This window comes from Fringilla coelebs (assembly GCF_963513975.1).
Source record: "Fringilla coelebs genome assembly, chromosome: 16".
Taxonomy (NCBI): Eukaryota; Metazoa; Chordata; class Aves; order Passeriformes; family Fringillidae; genus Fringilla; species Fringilla coelebs.
This window is the reverse complement of record NC_140042.1, coordinates 15,957,530-15,979,238: the sequence shown is the minus strand read 5'-3', so window position 1 is coordinate 15,979,238 and position 21,709 is coordinate 15,957,530. Positions and strand designations below refer to the sequence as shown.

Below are 21,709 nucleotides of genomic sequence, written 5' to 3'. Positions count from 1 at the left end.
GCAGGAAATGCTCTGGCCCCCTGGGTACCATGAGAGAATTTGTGCTAAGGTGTTAAAAATGCAGCTCAGCTCAGGACAAGCCCAGGTGGGCTTTCAGTCTGGAGGTCTCATAGACACAGTGGAGCTGAGCTGGTCCTGGGATTGGGAATGAGAAATGCAGGTCTGGCAGTGGATGCATTGCTCACGGCCTCGGCAGCAAGCGCTGGCCAGCCACAGAGCTCCCTGTGGAGCATTTCCTCATTCAGTGTCTCCTGCAGTGTCTCACCGAAATCTCAGGGCAGGAGTCATGGCCTTGGGGCCCATCCCCGCCTCCTCCTCCCTCCCCGAGTCAGGAATTTGGCCTTTTGCAAAAGGGGTTTCTCTTGCTCTATTTGGGTATTAATTAACTGATGACCACCACTGAAATCCCACCTTTCCTGGGATTTCCCCAGTGCTGGACTTCCCGATGAGGCAATCAGGGGCCTCTGATCCTATCCTATCCATCCTATCCTATCCTATCCTATCCTATCCTATCCTATCCTATCCTATCCTATCCTATCCTATCCTATCCTATCCTATCCCCATCTGCCCTGATCTAATCTCTTTTCCTTCTCATCTTTCTGTCCCGGGCTTCCCTACCCTGTGTAAACCCTCTGATCTTCCTCTTTTCCACACCATGCCTCTGTGTGAATGCAGCTGGGAAAACATGCCTGTTCCTACAGTTTTTTCAGCTCCTGGGAATGGTATGGAGAGAAGCTGGGTTTTTTCTGCCATCCTTTTCCTGAAAGGCCCTATCAAGGACTGCAGACTGTGTGGGGCTGCTCTTCATCCTTCCTTCCACAGGGGATCCATGCTGGCTCCCAGCACTCAGCTGGCAGCGGGGATCAGCCAGGGATTCTCACAAGGAGATTCTGCCCATGGTTTGAAAATAGCATTTATTTGCTCTGGGTTACCATAGTTACTGGTGGAAGTCACATGGCTCCTGCTGTTGGGTTGGGAGATTCTCTCCATTGTGGCATCACTGTCTGGTTCCACCTTCATGCATGGAAAAGGCAGGAATTTCTTGGGCATTGGGTGGCCTCTGCATGGCATACCCCCTTCCCCCTTGGCACCCTTCGGCAACCCACTAGCTGCACCTGTAGTGCTGTTGGGGATTTTCAGTCCCCAGTCACAGGGTTTGTATTTCTATGAGGAGCCCATGTGGTTTTCCCAGCACAGAGCCTGTCCCTACACTGCATCTGAGAGCTCTTGGAAGCAGACACTGAGACCCAGCACACCAACCTCCCACCATATCCCACCCCTGGTTTTTGGGAAGCTGGTTTGCAAATGGGGGCCTGGAACAGCTGACATATCCTGGAGAGGCAATTTTGGAGGCATGATGCTTGGTGAGATGGGCATGCAGCGTGGGAGGGATGCTTGGTGGCTGGGAGCCACGTGTGGGCTGTGCTCCAGGGCTCCCTGCAGAGACACAGAGAAGTACAAACCCAGGGCTCGGGTTAGCCTGCACTGGAGCCTTCCAGCCATGTTTTTTTCCTGCCAGAGGCTTGTGAGTGCAGGCAGTATTTGTTATCTTCCCACAGCCATGGCAGACATCACCCCACAGAAAGAGCCTGGGATGCCACTAGGACTCTCTGTCTGTGCATCTTCTCCTGCTGCCTTGGTGTGACTGAAACTGTGGGAAAAACAAAAACCCTCCAACAACATTTTAATGTTAGAGAGTCAAGGCATTATTTTATTATCTGAACAGGATGTACCACAGAAATTATCTCATCCACACATAGTCTGGGTGTGAGAGAGAATAGCCTGGGTGTGAGAGAGAATCATTCCATGACACACACTTTTACAAGATTTTCCCCAAACTTTATGCAGTCAAAACCCATAGAGATGCACTGTTTCAAAGTTCATTGGTCCAGAGCTGAGTAACCCCCAGTATTCAGTTTCCCATTGGATCCGAATCTCCTCACCTCTGATGTTAATTACATCTTCATTCTTCGATTTTTTATAAGTCCTCTCAGGAGGAGATGTCTCTAACTGTGCCAGAGGCAGTCTGGGGTAGGTGTTGGTAGATGGCCACTGATGTTCCCTTGATGGCCTTTTATCTTTCTGGGTATCTATGGGCCACTCCAAGTCCATCAGGCCTCATCTGGAGAAACAATGTCCTGGAAAGAAAGCTTCAGTTCCCTTCCCCAGGGCAAAGGTGAACAAACCTGGCTAAAGTCATATAAAATATTTTTTAAATTGGTATGTTTTCCAACACTGGGAGCTGCCCTGGGGACACAGGGAGAGGAGCATGTTGGGGACAGGATAAATCCAGGCCTAGGGTGCCACAATCTTTTTGAGCTGCTGGCAGCTGCTCGCAGATGCTGAGAATAGGCAGCCACAGGACACCAAGGAAGGGAAGGATGATTTTGGGTCATTGCACTCAGTTTTGGGGAGAAAATCCAGGTTAGTGAGGGCAGAAACTTTCTGCTGCCTGGGTGGGAACTGCTTCAGAACCATGTGCTGCACTGCTCCCAATGTGTCCTTTGTCACTGAGCTGGGACAGTGCCATGGCTCTGCCCCCACAACCTGCTTCTTTGTGCTGCCAGCTCTCCCTTGGCCTGTGGCCCTGGCAGGTAGGGAGGGAGATAAACCTTGGTTGGCTGGCGGAACAGCACCTTCCTGCAGAGCTGCTGAGCACAAGGTGCTGAAGAACCGCTGCTGGGAGATGCAGCGGGGCAGGAGTCTCTTCTCCCCTCCCTGCCTGGCTCAGCACACATCAGAGTCCTCACTACCAAAAAGCAAATTAAATCCAATCCCTCTGTGTGGTATTCACATCTTCTTTGAACAGAGAGAGACATAACTCTCTCTCCCAGGATTTTTCCTGGGGAAGGCAGTGAGAAAGCTCAGAGAGAGAAGAGAAAACAATTCTTATCTCTACTTGGTGTGCCTGTTTTTTGGCACATGTGGAATGTATTATGGAGATTGTTTACCAAAAGGGATTTGTGAATTGGACTCTGGTGATCATTGTTTTTTTGATTGATTGACCAATTAGGTCAAAACTGTGTCATGACTGTGTGTAAGGGGTCACGGGTTTTTCTTTAGTACTTTAGTAGTATGATTTAGTATTAGCAGAGTGTAGTATAATATAGTATAGCTGTAATAAAGCAGTTGTTCAGCCTTCTGAATCATGGAGTCATTGCACATTATTCCCTGGCTAGGGGTTGTCCTGCATCGATACCTCTGACACTTCCCAAGTATTCCTACACAGCTGCTGTGCTTGTGCTCCTCCTGCCTTGGCTCCTGCACTCCTACAGAGCATCACCTCTGGCATGCTGTCATGCCGTGCCTGCCAGCCTCTCCTCCAGGTTCCCATGCCTATGACCCCTCAAGAGCTAGAGATGAAACTGAGATGGTGTTGGTGCCTGTGGCAGCTCAGTGGCAGCTGTCTGGGAGCCCCTGAAGGTCCCATCCTCTGCAGTTCACGGATGCAGTGTTAGCCCCACCTCCCACTCTCCTCCTGCACACATTCTCTGTTGGGCTTGACTAATACACTTAGAGAAGGATATTTTTGACTGGGTAAAGAAATTTGCCAAAACAGGGTCAGATTGTCCAGAGGAATTGTTCTGTTCATGGGTTGGGGTGACCAGTTTTTCTGCAGATGTATTTCTGGGTGTGGGTGCTGGCAGTGCCCCAGTCTCACTCTGCTGGTCAGGGGGACCACGGGAGCTGTGCTCTGACCCCTGGCAGCCCCCATTAGTTCACAGTGGGGCAGGAAACCTCCCTGCCCCGCTATTGGACAAGGGATATGGCAGCCAGTGCCTTTCCTGGCTGTCTCCCTGCTGCCCAGGACCACTCAACCAAAAATGTTGTGGGTGAGCCAACTTAACCAGCACTCAGTTATTACTTTGTTTGAGAAAAGACAAACTGAAAGGCAGACGGGATGTGTTTCCTTTGTTATGGTTATTCCCCTCTCAGGGTGTTGTTTCCTTGCTTGGTTTGCTGGGGAAAATGGAGCCCTGGCTGCCCCTGGAGCTGCTGCCGAGCACCGAGCAAGAAGGCACGAGACCTTTTTATTTTAAGCGTAATTTTCCTGGGTTTAGCGGGCAGTTCCTCTCCTCCACCCCCTCTGTGACACGTCCTGTGGCAGAGGACAGTTGGCTAATCATGGGGACGAGGTGACATCTGCTTGTATGAGCCCCGCCCGGGCGGGCAGCCCGCCGTACCCACTGGCGGCTGCGGGGACCAGCCTGCTTTCCAAAGGCATGGGCACCTCCTCTGGAACAACCAAGTTGGAAAGGATCAAGACTACCAGAAAGCAGAAAAAGCTGCAGCAGTGAGAGGGAGTTTCTGTTCCTCTTGGGTTGGAAGAAATGCTCACCCAAACCCAAAATTCATATCCTGAGACCGGTACACTGGTCTGAGCTCTCAGGGTGTGCTCTGTCTCTGGCTGCACGCGCTGCCTTCTCCCCTAAGCCCCTGGAGACCAAAGCACTGGTGCCTGCAGCCAGGGACATATCCAGCCTCAGGAGATGGAGATGGTATTTTAGAGCTGCCTCGGCAGGATGGAGAAGAAAAGAACATAGATTTCACCACCAGCCCAGCCCCGGGGGCTGGGATTTGTTACACTGCAAAGGGGAATGAGCCCTGAATGTCTCTGGCTGCTGCAGACAGGAAAAGTGGGGGCTGGACGCATTGTGGGACCCCAGTCTGGGGCTGTTTCACCTCTCTCCTGTGTGCCAGAGGCTGACTGGGATTTCTTCTACCCAGGCTCATCATCAACCATGGGTGTGGCATCTTTTGAAGGAAGCTCCATCATGCCTAAAGATGGCATTATTCAGACCTGTTGTAGCAAAGAGAACACACCACAGGGAAATTCAGAGACCCCCAAAGGCTCCAGTTCAAGTTTTCAGTAGAGCAGGGGGCAGCTGGTTACCTGCAGGTTCCTGCTGGCCACTTACACTTGTGTCATAGGTGCAGCCCAGGCCTCAGCCCATGACCACCACTGCTGGCAGGAGATGTGCTGCCCTTGGGGCTGAAATACCCAAGAAAGATGATATTTGATAGGAGAAATTACTGTGTGCCATGGACCTGCTCACATCGATGGCACCAAAGCAGAAGATCTGGATAATGACCCCAGGGTTTCCAAAGCCCAGTTCTCTGTTTTCTAGAGCTTTTAAGGCTGCCCATATGTCATGAAATTGTTTAGGTTGGAAAAGACAGCCAAGATCCTTGAATTCAAGCATTACTCTAGCTTGGCCAAGGCCACCACTAAACCTTGTCCCCAAATACTCTAAGCCTACTTATTTCCTGAACACTTTCAGGAATAGTGATTCCATCACTACCTGGGCAGCCTGTGCAAGTGCCAAACCACCCTTTCCATGGAGAAATTTTCCCTAATACTCAATCTGAACGTCCCCTGGTACAACTTGAGGCTGTTCCCTCTCATCCTGCCCCTGTTCCCTGGGAGCAGAGCCCGACCCCCCCGGCTGTCCCCTCCTGTCAGGAGTTGTGCAGAGCCACAAGGGCCCCCCTGAGCCTCCTTTTCTCCAGGCTGAGCCCCTTCCCAGCTCCCTCAGCCTCTCCTGGGGCTCCAGCTCCTTCCCAGCTCCGTTCCCTTCCCTGGACATGCCCCAGCCCCTCGGTGTCAGTCCTGTTGTGAGGATCTCAGAACTGACCCCAGCACTGGAGGTGCCTCAGCAGTGCCCAGCACAGGGAATGGTCACTGCCCTGGGCCTGCTGCCCTGGGCTGGTACAGGCCAGGTGTCACTGGCTGCTCTTGACCACAGGCAGCTGTCACAGGCTCTGCAGGCATTGCCTACTGCAGAGACAGTTTCAGTCTGGGCTCCTTGCTGGGGCAGAGCCACGGCTGCACTAATCACCAAGTTTTGCAGAAGACACAGCCAAGATGGCAAAGTTCAGTGGCTGCAGATGAAAAGGGCAAGAGCATTTGCAGATGACAAAAGATCATACAGGGATGTTGGCTCAGAAAAGAGGAAGGGGGAAGAGGAGACTCAGTGGAAAGATGTGGGGGAGATATGAAAACAATTGTTCCTCTTTCTACCATATCCTCTAAGTACAGCACAGAAATTAAAGGGCAGCATAGGTTGAACAGATTAAAATAAGCTGATTTTATATATTTTATTTCTTAGTTCAGAAAGTTCATGCATTCTTCAGAAAGGCAGAGGTAAGGACAGACATGGCACAAAGCCCAGGGAACAATAAAAGTGCCAGTCAAGCACTGTGTTTTCCAGCACGGCTTCAAGGGTTTAAAAAAACAAGAGGTTTTACATTGAGCATAAAACCAGTTTTGTGACTCCTTTTGGGAAAGGGGGAAACACCAGCACCTTTAGTCCCTGATGGAAACTGGAGACAGCAGGGATGAGTGCAGCCACACGATGTCCTCACAGCCTGGTCCTGCACTGGACACTCCCCTTCCAAACTCTGTTCTCTCCCTGGAGTGAGAAAGCAGCTGGACACTCTTGGTGTGTGCTGGGAAAGGGAGGACACCTCCCTTCAACATAGGGGGACTGTGTTTAGATTGCAGCCCCATATCTAAGATCAGGACAGGGAGCCCCCACCCAGCCAAACATCTCAACCAAATCTCAGTTTGGTCCCTCCTCCATCTTCCCTCCAGGATACACAGGGCTCTGTCCTCACACCCAGCTGGCTCCAGGCTGGCTGAGCCCAGAGGCAAGGGATGGCCTGCACAGTCTTAGGCCTTTTCAAGGAACAGCTGTTTCTTCCACACAGAGATTTTTTCCCATCAGCTGACACAAGTCAAGATCACATGGGGAAGCTGAGCTCAGGAATAGCAGGTTATTTCAGAATGCCTGTTCATGTGTATTAGTAATATCTGCTGAGGTACTGGCTCACTGGAACAGCCACTGCTTGTTCCCTGGGCACTTCTCATCCTTGTGGTCCAGCCCTCCCTCCTCATTTCTGTGCCTGCAGGAAAACTTCCAAGTGCTGCAGCAGCCCTTGGATGGAGATCTCTGCATCTCACTGGGAGCTGCAGGCTCGGAGCTCCCGGCTGGGTGGGAGGCAGCAGCTCGATGTGCTGGATCTCACCAGACAGCCCTGGGGATGACACAGCCTGCAGGAAGGGCAGTAGGGAACATCTGGGATTGGGATACAGGGATTCTTGGCCCCCAAGGGCGTTCACGACAGATCCATCCATGGTTGCTTTGGTGATGGTGAGGGACCAGCAGTAGGGAGGATGGGCTCAGGACAAGGTCCTTTGGAGAACACCAGGGCTGTTTGGGGCCAGGGGACAGTGGCTGGCTCCAGGCATCAAGGGAGACCTGTTGGATAATCCCCATTTCTGCAGCCTTGGGAAAAGGGAGACCCTGATTCCCATGCACAAGGAGGAACAGAGCTGGTCCCACAGCCTTGGCGTGACCAGGGGAACTGGCATTGTTGTGGCAGTGCCTGGGGCCACAAGAGCTCTCTGTTGGACATGGCTGCTCCTGCCCAGAGCAGTGTGTTCATCATGTGCCTTTCATCATCCCTGGCAAATGGCTTTTCACATGGATTCACATCCCTAGATTTCCCATCACTGCCCTTCTGAAAACCTCCCAGGCTGGAGGCACACAGACACTGGGAAGGATGAGGACTTGAGCAGCCATCTCCCAGCCCTCATAACCTCTAGAAGTTCTCCTCTTCAGTAGGGTGCAGATTAAATATTAAACCCCTAAAAACATCCCCTGCCTGGGAAAACCAGCGTAAAGGCAGGGCTGGAGCTGACTGGAGTGTACCCTTGTTCTGTGTACAAGGAAACACAGATCCAGCGCCGGCAAGCAGGCTCCAGCTGCCTGAGGGACGGACCACGGCAAAGGTCGTGAGCAAATCAGGCCAAAAGCTTCTGCCGTGTGTGTGTTTGTGCTGGTTCATGGGACAAGAGCCTGCCCTTCCTCCTCTGGGCAGCTCTGGACCCTCTTTGCAAACATCTCACAGGACAGCCCAGGAGCTGGGACTGGATCTGGCCCAGCTGCTCTGAGCCCAGGGAATAGGAAGCAAACATCTGCTCCCACCAACCAGAGGTGTAGCACATTTCCCTCCTAAATATGGGCTAGAAATGCTCCCCAAGAGACTGGTTTGAGCTGGAGGTGTCTCCAACATTGCCAGAGGGTTGAGCACAAGGCAAGGCAGCTGGTCTGGAGAGGTGCTCCTATACTTCCTTTGAAAGCCCTAACTTGCCCCTGCCTTTACCCCAAGGCTCTCTTGAACACATTAGTAAGATTTCCTCAGTGAGTCAGTTATTCCTCCTGTGGTTTCTACTTCTGCAATTTCAAAAATCTGTTCATGAGTCTGTTATTGCTCATTAGGGAAGAAAGCCATCCTGAGGAGACCCACACCCTGAGGAATTCTGGGAGCTACGGCTCTGCAGTCCTTGGGTTGGACTCAGCTGAACTGCTGAGTTCAGTGTCTGAGCTGGAGTCAACCCTGGGGCACAAGCCATGGTGGGCTGCAAGGAAAGCCATGACTCTGGGAAATACTTCACCCCACAAGAGCACAGTATCCTGCAGGAGCTGTGGCTGGTGTTCTGGAGTGCAAGAAAAGACTAATGCACCTGAGAGAGAGATTATGGCTGTTCGCTAGGCAGATCCTTATAGGAGCATCCACAAGTATTTCTGTGAGCTGTGGAACTGCTGAAATCCATTCTCCTCTGGCTTTCTCTGAAGGGTGGGTAATGGGCCGGGGGGAGGATTCTGCTCCAGCTCCACCACAGCCCTTCCCTGTGGGAAGCAGGGCTGGAGTTCACTGCCTGGTTCTGTGGGACATGCAGCCAAACCTGGGGAAATTCAGATCCCTGAGACATTGCTGCCTCTTTCCCCAATAACTTGGGCTGAGCGGGGCCATGGGGAAGTCCTGCAGCATTCTGGCTGAGTTCCACTGCTGCACTGTGCCCAAGGGTTATCCCCTTGTCCAGCTGAGGGGCGTGGGTGGCTGCAGTGTGCTGCAGTACAGAGACACAGCTGCTTGTGGCAAAGCTCTAGGGGTGCCAAGGACTGATGCAGATGTACCCCTTGTACCAGCTGGCTGCCAGAACCCGGACTGCAGGGCATCACAGCTCAGCAGGAGCCGCACAGCCACTGGCTTTGTGCTGCTGGAACTGGCAGGGCCATCCTCAGGCAGGTGTGATTTGCCATGCAGGAAGTCCATGGATAAGACACTGGCCTGGATGTACACCTAGACCCGGCTCACCAGTGATAGTTTGTAGAGTTTCAGCCCTAAACCTCCCTTGAACAAAACTGGACAAGTTGTTGCTCTGCAGGATTCACAGTGAGCAGCCAACCTTGTTTGAGTTGCGGTCTTTCTTGGGCTTGAATTCAGAGCATCGTCAAGCTGTGAGTGCCAAGACCCCTGCAGCAGGTAAGGACGCAAAAGGAAAAAAAAATGTTCTAGGAGAGGGATTGGCTCCCTGCGGCACAGCCAAGAGTTTCAGAGAGCAAGGAAGCAAAAGTGGGTCTGCACATAAACCCAGAGAAGTTTAAGGAGGAGGATTTCAGCATGAGGAGGATGTCTAAGGAAGAGGAACAGACTGTGCCCCAGCCACTGCCAGTGGGAGAGTTCTGGCTGCAGCCAGCTGGGCTGCTGAGCTGGTGCAGCCAATGCTGCTCTGGAATGCTCACGGATCAAAAATGTGTACTCAGTCATTTATGGGACACAGGATCCAGCATCACACAGGCTGGGAGGATGAGGTACTGATCACTGGCTTGCTGGGCTTGCACTTTTCTCCACAGGATTCCAGACCTGCCTACTTCATCTCATGGCTGAGGGACCAGGAGTACGAGCCCAGTCAGAAACCCTTCAGTCAATGACATGTGGAGGGCACAGCCATAACTCTGGAGGACATTTAACCACGGAAAGGGAGGTGACTCAACATGAGGCCTTGGACTGAAGCTGTGTCAGCACTGGGAGGTGCATCCCTGGGTTCAGGACAGCGCCAACAGTCCTGGTACCTTATCTACCCTTGCCCAGCAGCAGCCAGCTGCAGGTTTGCAAAGCAGGAACAAACATGGTCCACTTTTCCCCAGCTGAAGTCTGTACCCAGCTCCACCCAAGAGCTGTTTGTGTAGTCTGAAATCAGTCAGCAGCAGCCTATGTCACCAGAGTACAGACAAGGAGTGGAGCCACGACCCTCCAAGAGGCTCAGGCAAAGGCTCTGCAGCCCAAAGCAGTGCTTAGGAAGGGCAATAGCAGGGCAGAGCTGAAAACACCCAGTGAGGGGCTTGAAAAGGCAGAAAACCCTTTAATTTGCTGTCAGAGCCAATATCGTGCCACAGCTGGTTATAAAACATCTCTCAAGGAAGCAGATGTCTCTGAGACATTTACATAAAAGCCTGTACAGAAAATCCAGAAAAAAAAAGCACAACTGGCAAACATCAGGCTCTTCTCACACTGTAGCAACACAGCAGACACAGCACAGCCTTCCTTTTCCAGTTCAGGCTCCTGTAGCTGCTACCAGCCCTGAGACATCATCCAGGACCTTCCTTCCACTGTGATTTCTAGGCAGGACACCAAGTTCTGCTGCCTGATGCAATCAAGCACATTCCCCTCTCAGGTCTCAGTCACTGGGTTTACAGCAGCTGCAAGGTCCCAAAACAGCTGCCTGCACTGCTCAGCTCCTTACTCCCCCTCACTTACACCTTCCTGCTACTAAGCACCTTCATGATTAAGTTTACAGATTTCAAGGGAGTTGTAAAATTCTTATTTATGGTATTTAATGCTCAGGTTGCCTTTGGAAACCATGCAAAGAAAGCTCTTTTAGATTGCAAGGATAGATTTACTGGTGATGGAGGCACAGGACCAGGCTGAGAGGAACCTCTAGTGGCCACGGGCTTCCTGTGCAGCAAACCTCCTGGCAGTGCAGAGCTGGCTGGAAAATTAATCATCTGGGAATTGCTTTTGCCAGCTCAGCAATCCCTTTTCCACTCTGCATTGCCTTAAACCACCTCTCCAGCTCACCTCTTGGAAGTGTACAGCACCACGAGGCAGCCAGATTTGTGTGTGAGGTGGATATAGGGGGGTGGGACTATTTTGAGGGGAAATACCCAAATCCCTTTGGCCTGACAGCAGTTTGTTTAAACCCCCAAATTTTGTGGAATTCCACTTTTTAAATTTACGTCCTTGGTCACTGTATGGTCGGACTGCGACTTACAGGTGCTGCTGGTGGCCAGAGGACACCCCTAACCTCCATTCTAAACCTAGGCTGGGGCAAACCATGCTCTCTGGCCCTGCAGTGGGAAGAAGGCTCATGTCAGAATTGGCTATCTAGAGACTTCAGAGTCAGTTTGACACCTGATCTCAGCGGAAGTCTTTTGAGATCTGAAATGATCAGGAACCATGTCACCACCTCACCACAATGAGAGCTCTGTCAGAGAACACATGCTCCAGGGTTTCTCTGTATTTCAGGGTGCCTTTTGCTACGAGCCCTTCAAGAAGGAAAAGACAAGAATAAAGGACAAAGCCAGCAGCCTCCACAGTCAAATACCTTTAATATCCAAGATTCTGCACAGTGACAAAAATACCATTGACGTAGGGCAGTGATTCCAAGATAGGGTAGAAAACCAGCTTGGCAGCACATCACCACTCATCTGAAGAAAACATCACCCCAAATAGTACAGACACATTCATTCTGACTATGAATAGTCTGAAATCCATGACAGAATGCTGCAGAACAGCCAGGTGCCCACGCCTTGGCTGTACCCAACAGCCCGACTCAGTGCCACTGGCAGGAGCCAAGCTCTCGCAGTGCCACGGCTGTGGATCAGCTCCTGACTGTGGCATCAGTGTTCCCATGGGCAGAGGAGAGTCTGCTCCACCAAAAAAGAGAATGATTTTCCAAGGACAAAGGTACACACTTTCAATACACACACATGAAGAGCAGTTCATGGATCTGTATATGTTACCTCTCTGTGGCTCACCACAGATCTCTATTGGCATGATTTAACTCTTCAAAGAACAGTACTGGCCCCCACTCTATTTTGACTTCAGATATGTCATCAGAGAGGAAATGAGAATTTTTCCCTTCCCTTGGCTGATTTGTCTCTATCAACAGGAGGTTGATTAACATGCTGCATCAGTGCAGGAGCTGCAGGAAAGACAAGCTCAGGTGCAGTGAAGTCTGTCCAGCCTGGCTGCAGCTGGATACAGTTCCCATGGCCTGCAAACAGTTTGGTTGTCATTTACAGTGAAGTCAGGTTTCTGATGTCAGGAGTTTCTAATATTTTCTGCCTTCAAGGAAAATGACAAAGCAAAAAGCAGCTTTTCAGGAAAGCACAGATGCTCTCACAGAACTGTGGTAACCAATGCCTAGCCTGCAGCTCCCAGCCCAAGCCCATCCTGTAACTCTGGCACTCTTGCTGCTGCCAGCAGGATCACAAACAGGGATTACAGCCTACTTCAACAGATGTGCAGAGCTGCAAGTAACAACTGACTAAAGCACTTCATGGCTGGAGTATTTGAGATAACTCCACTTTCTGATAAGGTGCCCATTGTAGCCATTGTCTTCAAAAGCAGCCTGTGGTGTCTATCTCAAGAGTTTTGCATGAAACAAAGGGTTTGAACTTAGATATACAGTTGGTCAGCAACAACCATTAACAACACAGGAAAAATGCCTCTCTGCTACTGGAAAGATAACCAAGTCAAAACGCTGTTCTTCTAAGGTGTCTCACAACCACAGCAGGAATGACGGATGAGGACTTACACATGACAAGGAATATCCATTTTTACTGAACACAAGGATTGTGTGAAGTTGCTGCAGCACTGAAAACTGCTCTCTCTGGATTCTTGCTGCTTCTTGGTCATCCAGGCTATTCCAGTTTGAACCACACAGATCAGTCCCACATGGTGGCTGTGGCAGGGCAGTACTTCATCAAGCCAAACCAGTCCTGTGCCCAGCGTCCAGTACTGCTCCTTGGATTCTCACACTGATATTCTATGATGAGTTTCTGAGGAACCAGGAGTTATTTCAGATTCTAACCACCCAAATCTTGGTGCTCTGTGCACCAAGAACAGAGCAGGGAAAGGAACATGTTTCTGAGAAATGTTCCTTAGATATGGCTTAAGACAAGGTATTGACATAGCTGCACCCGGCAGGGATGGGAGCGAGGAAATCCCATCACACTGCCAGATGCAGCCAAGGTTTTGCAGATAAAACATTCATTTGGAGTAGAGCATTACACTCCTACAAATTCTACCCAAACACAGCTCCGGGAATTTCTGACAACAAACTGGAAATTATTACTATCGTGTTTTTGAGTTGCTTTTGGTTCCCAAGGGCACCTCCTCAGACAAGCTCAAAAGAGGAGATGCAAACCAAACTGAACTCCCACCTACACTAAGTAGAACCTATACTTTCTGAGTGATTTCTTCTGTCTGAGGAAGCTTGTGGGATACCTGCAAGGGCAAAGAGACATGGGTGGCTTGGAAAAATAGAAGGCAGCATCAGCCAGTGTTTGTAAAAAGCCAGATATGACTGAGTTCTTTCACATCAAAATATATCAGTATAACTGAATTACTTCTTGCAGTTCAATCAAGCTTATGGTAAACCTGTGAAACAACAACTGGGCAGAACTCAGTGTGGGAAGGAGAAAGACAGGCCCAATGCTGACTCTCAGGGTGAGAGAATCCAATTGCAAATACAAATGGTGCAAAAGACATTTTAAACTGTTCTGTACATAGGCTAATTTTTCAAAGAGTTATTTTGAAAAAATTCAAAATGGCACCTTAAAAAGCAAATCTTATTTTTGCCAAGTTTATTCACATACTCTGCAAAAGGTGACTCTTTCCCAAGCCATGAGGTACTGTCATGGCTGGCAAGCTGGACAAGCCAGCATGACCAAAAGCTCACCTCAGACCTCTGAATATGAATGTGACCCTGTCCAGCCCAGCTTTTAACATTATTCATTTAAATCTTTTCTTTTAATGAACTTCAAGCTTAAGTAGCAATAACATTAAGTAAAAATCCCACTCTAAAGCAATTTTTTAGATTGAATTGTTTAGAAAATCAGCAATTTCTCTTTCCCTTCATTTTCCCTGTTGTGATAAGTCTTACTAGTGAGTTACTCACTGAAGCTCTGAGCATCCTGTTGTATGCTGTGGACTACTCACTGATGTTCATGTATTTGTGCTTCATGTGGGAGAATTTCCACAACAGATAGTGCAATTTTTGGATAAAGACTCTGGGGAATTGCCTCTAGACATCACATGCCACAAGGCATGCCTGCAGAGAATGCAGGAATGCTCAAGAATGAGCAAATCCTCTTTTCATCACCCAAAGCCTACCAGAATATACAGGAAGAAAACTGTTAGCTTCTCAGAAGGGATCTCATCATTGGGAAGATATTTGGATAAACAATGTTGCCTCTAGTTCACCTGAGAAATCCGTTCACTCCCAGATTTGCCTCCTGCTTTCCTTCCTTTACTTGAGGGGAGAGGATTAAGCTCCCACTATCACCAGGTCTAATTCCCCAAACACACAGGGATATCAGCACAGTTATTTTCAGATTTAAAGCTTCATTTCAGCTCCCAGGAAAGATGAGGAAACAAACATTTCTGAGCACTGCAGATACTCTCTGGCTTTCAGCTGCCTGACACAGGGAGTCACTCTGAAGTCATCATACTGATATGGAATAGGAATGTAAACAAAATCACGACTTGGAGATATCACTGTCCAGCCTGGATGCCTTTCTCAGAGGCAGACTACTCTAACATATGCAAGTGGAACATGTCAAAGGTTTTGGTACAAGAAAATCAGCAATCATGGTTCTGGTGTGAATGAAGAGCTTCATAACTTAATGGTACTGATTTGTCTGTACAACATCTGCTCATAGGAGGGCAGTGATTTAATGAACTACTCTTCTATGTCAGATCTGAGATCACCAGGCTCCCTGTGAGGAGACATTTGATATTCCTGGCTCAGGCCAGGTACTGGTGCCAGTGGCTCAGAGCTCTGCAGCACAGCTCAGCCAGGGCTGTGCCTCTGAGGAACTGTGGACTCAAACCTATTCTGTTATTAGGGCCTGTATCCATCTAGTATGGCTCTGAATTCATCACATTTTCATTTTTACCAACAGTCCCTGAATACAGATCTCTAGAGGTAAAGGGACAAACAGTTAACCAGATACATTACTTCACCTGTCTTAAATAAAATAAGAGTAAACAACTAGGCCTGCATCCAAATGCACCACTTAGGAACGACTCACAGCACTGAGCCCAGCAGAAAGGATGTTCTAACTTAGCTGCTGTATCAGAATTTACCTTGGACAACTGAAAAACTAGCTGATTAATGATAGTCACATCAACCATTCATGGTGTCCCTGAAGCCCCACACCTCCAGGATGGAGATCTGGAAGCTTTCAGAACACAGTGGCTGGTTATTGAAAGTGTTGCAGTGGCTGGTTCTCCCATGGTTCAGATCTGCATCAAGGTACAGAGCCTGGCCATCACCACCTCCTGGGAAGAGACAAAGACAGGGTAAGGATATCTCTGCATTTCTTGGCATGGGAAACAGCTGTACAAATACCTTAGTGCTTTTCCCATGGGGAACAACTGGAAGCCTTCAGCAATGTCTGCTTGCTGTCTCCAGATGTAACAGTATAGGATCAGATGTATAGGTTTTAAATTATAATATCAGAACTGGATGATATCTTTCAATGGTAATAAAGAAAAGTAATGCAACTCAGCAAGAACAAAAACTACCTGCATTTGAGATTTGTATTTCAGTGCTGGAGGATATTGGAAGCTACAACCTCAAATTTTTCTCCAATAAAGGAAAACCAAATAATTCTGTTAGTAGTCAAAAATCAAAGCTGGGAGAAGAACAAGATCAGTAAGTAACAGCACTGGTTTGGTCTTCAAAATCATTATAAACGATGTGAGAGTTCAAAGCATTTTGGTTATCTGTGGGTCTATGTCAAGGTTCACAGAACTTTCAGTCAGAAAACGCAGAGAACTGACATAAAATTAGACAGAAATATGTCAGGAGAACAAAAAGGAAGATTCCCTATGGCTTATTGGGCATCAAAGATCAGTTACTAAAGCCATCTGAAGAATCAAAAGGGTGGGGATTCTGGTCCACAGCTGGAGCTGTGTACAACACTCACTTCCATGTAGCTACCACCCAAGCCTGTATAGCATAGTGTAGTATACAGTAAGTATAAGTGACTCCCTTACCTAAAGCTGGTAGAAAGAGCTGGTGGGATACATCACACTCTACACCTCCCTGAAAGGAGGGTGGAACCTGATAGGGGTCAGGCTCTGCTCCCAAGGACCAAGTGACAGGACAAGAGGAAAATGCCTCAAACACCAGGGAAGATTTAGGGTGGATATTGGGAAAATTTCTGCATGGAAAGGGTGGTCAGGCACTTAAACAGGCTGCCCAGGGCAGTGGTGGAGTCACCATCCCTGGAAGTGTTCAAAAACCATGTAGATATGGAACCAGGGACACTGGTTAGTGGTGGCCTTGGCAGTGCTAGGGAAATGGCTGGACTCAATGGTCTTAGAGGGCTTTTCCAAGCTAAACAATTCCATGATTTTATGATTAGAGCACATGCTGCCAAGTGGGAAATCAGCCAACACTTGACATTACAGAGGAAATTATAGGCCAGTTACTATCCTAACAAGTGTCAAGTAAAGACTTTTGGGAAAATGACAACTATGATTTTAGATCTGCTCCTTATAAATCCCATTTAAGTGACAACCTTACTAAGCAGATCTTTGCCAATGTCAGCAGCACCACAGATCCAATAAAGTTCCTGGAGAATTAACATGTTTTATAGCTTACTCCGTGTTTCAAAAGCCTTGATGCAAAATAAGCTCCTTTTTGAGAACTACTTCTTATTGTGAATTAGGCAGTATGAAGGAATGGCTATACTTAAAGCCATGAGTTACTCTCTTCTCTAAAATGCTTGTATGCAGGTTTTCCCACAGAAAATTTTGGTTGAGAAATGATGTCAGGTTCTGGGCAATTTTATCTCTACCTTGGTGATACTGAAATGGATAAAGGGGTCAGTACCATGTTTACATGTATCTAAGGTGGACAGGAAGAGATGGGGTAGGATCTGTGTTCGAATTCTCACACGGACTCACCTACAATGATGCACTCACTGCTGCCGGCCATGAACATGGAGGCTGTTTTGGAAGGCAAGTTGAAGTGCCTAGCTGCTAAGAAGGGAGAAAGGCGATCTGAAGGATCTGAGGGGATGCTGCTGGAGGAGAGGGTGCTAGAAGCTGGTTGGGCATGGTTTTCTGTCTCTGATCCAGTTGAGGCTAGTTCTGGGTGTTTTATGATCACCCACTCGTAGCGTTCCACTTCTGGCTGCAGCTGCAGAAGCAGAAAAGGGCAGAGTTGACATTAGTGTACGCACACTACACAGAGTTCTGCTCACAAAAGAACATTCCAGCACCTCAGTCTCCACCTGCATAGTCAGCAAAGCTTGGCTCAATCTTTCTTTTAGGCCAGATGTTATCCTTTGCTCCTTTGCTTTTTAGGTGGTTGAAAAAATGAATCAGTAATTCCTGAGTTACCTTATTGCAGCTCTCATCTCTAGATCATCTTTCTCTACAACTGCATAAAAGGAGAGTGGAGTCAGTTGGGGTAAGGCTCTGCTCCCAGTTAACAAGAGATAAACAAGAGGAAATGGCCACAAGTTGTGCCTGGGAAGGTTTAGATAGGATATTGTGAAAATTTCTGCACTGAAATGGTTGTCAGGCCCCAGGGAAGGGGCAGAGTGACTATCTGTCAGTTTTGCACGCCCTGGTTCTTGATAGTGGGGAGGCCACAGAGGTGGCTTTTGTGAGAAGCTGCTGGAAGTTTCCACCATGCCTGGCAGAGCCAATCCCTGATGGCTCTGAAGATGGACATGCTGCTGTCCAAGGCTGGGCCAGTTAGAAATGGGGGTAATGTCTGATTAAACGTCTGTGATAACCAAGGAGGGGGGAGGAGGTGCTCCAGGCACCAGAGCCAAGATTCCTCTGCAGGCTGTCGTGATGACCATGATGAAATAGGCTGTCCTCCTGCAGCCCATGGGGATCCATGGGGCATGCAGAGATCTACCCACAACCCATGGGGATCCACAGAGGATGCGGGGATCCACCTGCAGCCCATGGGGGTCCCTGGGGATGCAGAGATCCACCTGCAGCCCGTGGGGGTCCCTGGGGATGCAGAGATCCACCTGCAGCGTGTCCGGGAGGTGCCCAGGCCAGAGCAGGGGGTGCTGGTGGAGGCTGTGAGCCCGCTGGAGACCTGGTGGAGAGAGGGGGCCCTTGCTTCCAGCCTGGAGCAGCCTATCCTTGGAGGGCTGCATCCCATGGAAGAGTGCCCCATGCTGCAGCAGTTTGGGGAGGACTGTTTGCCTGTGGGAGGGGCTCACGTTGCACCAGGTCACAGGGAGCTGCTGCTTGGAACCACGCTGGAGAAGTTCACGGAGGGAGGGACCCCACGGCATTGTAGAGGAAGGACCCCTCTCCCTGAGGAGTGGAAGAAAACCTAGGGTGAAGAACTGACCAAACCTCCCAGGCCCTATATCCCTGCACTGTCAGTGGGAAGGAGGGAGAGGCTGGGGGAAAAAGGTTTCTTTACGGGCTGCTCTGATCTTGTTCGTAATAAATTCACTCCGTATCTCTAAGTTGAGCCTGTTTTGCCTTTGGAGTGTTTTTTTCCCAGTCCTTAACTCATGAACCCTTTGTTAAATTTTCTCTCCTCTGCCCAGCTGTAGCAGGAGAGGGTGAGTGAGCAGCTTTCGTGGGCGCCTGGCATTTGGCCAGTGTTAAACCACAACACCATCCTTAGAAGTATTCAAAAAATGTGTGGATGTGGCACTTGGGGACATAGTTTACTAGTGAACATGATAGTACTTCTGGGTTGGTGACTGGACTTCATGATCCTAAAGGTCCTTTTCAACCTTATGATCTTTTAAGAACATGTTCCGTGCAAGGGGAGAAAAAGAGTCACCACAAAACTTAGAAGTAAAATTTTTCCTCCACATAATCCAGCCTCTTCATGTGGAAGGGAGGTGATAGCTAACCGGTACAGTTGTTCTGTCTTGGTACTGGGCAGCAACAACAAAATTTTACTCACCCTAAACACAAAGCACTCCCCTGTTCCAAAGAAACTCAGCTTGTTCCCTCCTCGCCGGCGCTCGCTCCAGTCAGTGGACAGGTAAGCCCCACAGACCTGGCACAGAGAGCACAGTCAGGCTTCCCACTGAAGAAGTGTGTTAAACCCACTGATACTGACATTTCAGAGACCAAAACTGCAGGCTTTACTTCAGTTTGAGTTTCAGAGTTTCTACACCAGTGGATTAAAGCAGCACAAGTACTTATATCTAAAGACAGATTTAAGCTGCTTTAATCCACCAGTGGTTGGCTATCTCTAAATCCTAAGAGTGTCATAAATTATTTCATACCTCTGATGCCTTAAAAGAGAAATTTTCTAAACACAATTTACTAACATAACCTCAGGTACCAAAATGTAGATCACTCCAGGCCTGTACAGCCTGACTCCTACTCACTCACTTTGGCAACCAAAGCAGCAGTGCTGTCCCAAGTTACAGTATGAGCACCTCTGCCTGAATACTTTTTGGTCAAACAGTGGCCTTGGTGGCTTTCTTACATTTCAAAGTATAGGTTAAAGCCAGCTTAGCTAAGCAAATGCTGAGCTAGCTCAGATATTTAGAGTATCCACTGAAACCACATGGGGACCATTATCCTCCAATAAAGAGAAGCACCCTTTGAGGGCTGAGCTGGACTCTGGATTCTTGTGCTTGCATTAGAATTTTTTGCTATCAGGAATACACATCACTGCCTTGTACACACAGAGGAAACAATGAAGCTCCAAAAGTGGGATGAAAGCATCTGTACTTTTTCCCCCCAGAAATCAGAAAAACAATTATGATATACATTATTGTTCTAAGGTACATTTGCTGTTTGGCCTCCAGAAGCATTACAAGCAGAGCTCCTAGGGCAAAATTTCTGAAGATCAGATTTGTTTTACATAGATAAATCTGTATTTCGATTTAAATGTAAATTCAGATTTAGAATTAAATCTAAATGACCCCAAAGTCCATTTGATGTGAGAAACCTGATGGGTATGAGAGGCAGAAGATCAGAAGGCAAATTTTCCTTAATCTAAAAGTTAACCATAGACATATGAATAACGGATGAACAACCCTTTGCAAAAATCCCCCAAAACTATAAGCATGAAAAACCCCCATATTTTTCTTCTAGTTTTTGTTTGTTTGTTTTGGCTAATACATGTTTTTTTGAGGGGTAAGAAACAAACCATCCTATAAAAACCAGAATCCCTTACAAAGCCAGACTTTTGACAGGTTCCAAAGCAAGAAGTAAAATAATTGTTCCCCCCTCTACCTTCAGACACCAGGGGTATTCCATAAGCCACTGGCATCTCAACACAGGCCTGAATGGACATAAACCACATGCAGAACTATGAAATGGCCTGGAGGGTGAGTATTATGCAGATGTAAATAAGAGTAGAAATGGGCTGGCTCATGGACAGCTATCCTGCAGAGATATAGGAACTGCAGAAGAAGAGAAGGCAGAGAGGCTTAACACCTTCTTTGTCTCAGTCTTTAGTGGGGAGATGGCTTGTCCCCAGGACAGCTGTCCTCCTGGGTTGGCAGAATGGGTCCCCCGTTATCCAGGAGGAGGCAGTCAGGGAACTGCTGAGCTGCTTGGATGTTCATAAATCTATGGGACCAGATGGGATACACCCCAGAGTGATGAGGGAGCTGGCAGATGAGCTTGACAAGCCACTCTCATCATTTACCAGCAGTCCTGGCTCACTGGTGAGGTTCCATATGACTGGAAGCTGCTCAATGTGAGGCCCATTGACAACAAGGGTGGGAAGGAGGATCCTGGTAATTATGGGCCAGTCAGTGTGACCTCAGTACCTGGTAAAGTAATGGAACAGTTTATCCTGAGTGTCATCACCCAGCACTTACAGGATGGCCAGGCTATCAGAGCCAGCCAGCAGGGGTTCAGGAGGGGTAGGTCATGTCTGACCAACCTGGTCTCCTTTTATGACCAGGTGACCTGCCCGGTGGATGCAGGAAAGGCTGTGAATGCTGTGTACCGGGACTCCAGCAAGGCCTTTGGCACCGTCTCCCACAGCACACTCCTGGCAAAGCTGCAGCCCAGGGCTGGGACAGGAGCACTCTGTGCTGGGTTCACAACTGGCTGGATGGCCGGCCCAGAGTGCTGGTGAACGGTGCTGCATCCAGCTGGCAGCCAGGCAGCAGGGGTGTCCCTCAGGGCTCTGTGCTGGGGCCAGCCCTGTTCAATATCTTTACTGAGAACATGGATGAGGGGATTGAGATTTTAGCTGGTAAATCTGCAGACGACACTGAGCTGGGAGCGTGTGTCCATCTGTCAGAAGGTAGGATGGCTCTGCAGGGAGACCTGGAACAGAGTCCAGAGGGATGGGCAGAGTCCAATAGGATGAAGTTGAATCAGCCCAAGTGCCAAGTCCTGCATTTTGGCCACAACAACCCCCTGCAATGTTTTAGTCTGGGGACAAGGTGGCTGGACAGTGCTCAGGTGGCCAAAAAGGCCAATGGCATCCTGTGTCAGGAACGTATCACCCTGTAGCAATAGCCTGTGTCAGGAATAATGTGGCCAGAAGGAGCAGGGAGGTCACTCTGCCCCTGTACTCAGCACTGGTGAGGCCACACCTTGAGCACTGTGTCCAGTTCTGGCCCCTCAGTTTGGGAAGGACGTTGGGACA

The 21,709-nt window shown here is 48.9% G+C and overlaps 1 protein-coding gene across 3 annotated transcripts in view; it reads right to left on the bottom strand.

The window, feature by feature from the left end:
• Positions 1-11,452: 11,452 nt before the first annotated feature.
• TBC1D24 (TBC1 domain family member 24) overlaps positions 11,453-21,709 on the bottom strand; it is a 35,813-nt gene continuing 25,556 nt past the window's right edge. For all 3 annotated transcript variants that reach the window (XM_084216422.1, XM_084216424.1, XM_084216423.1), the window contains 3 exons: positions 19,046-19,141; positions 17,056-17,290; positions 11,453-15,420 (listed from right to left, as the gene is read on the bottom strand). In XM_084216422.1, the coding sequence (XP_084072548.1) occupies positions 15,266-15,420; positions 17,056-17,290; positions 19,046-19,141 (486 nt within the window). In that variant the 3' untranslated portion in view covers positions 11,453-15,265. The remainder of the gene's footprint in view (positions 15,421-17,055; positions 17,291-19,045; positions 19,142-21,709) is intronic.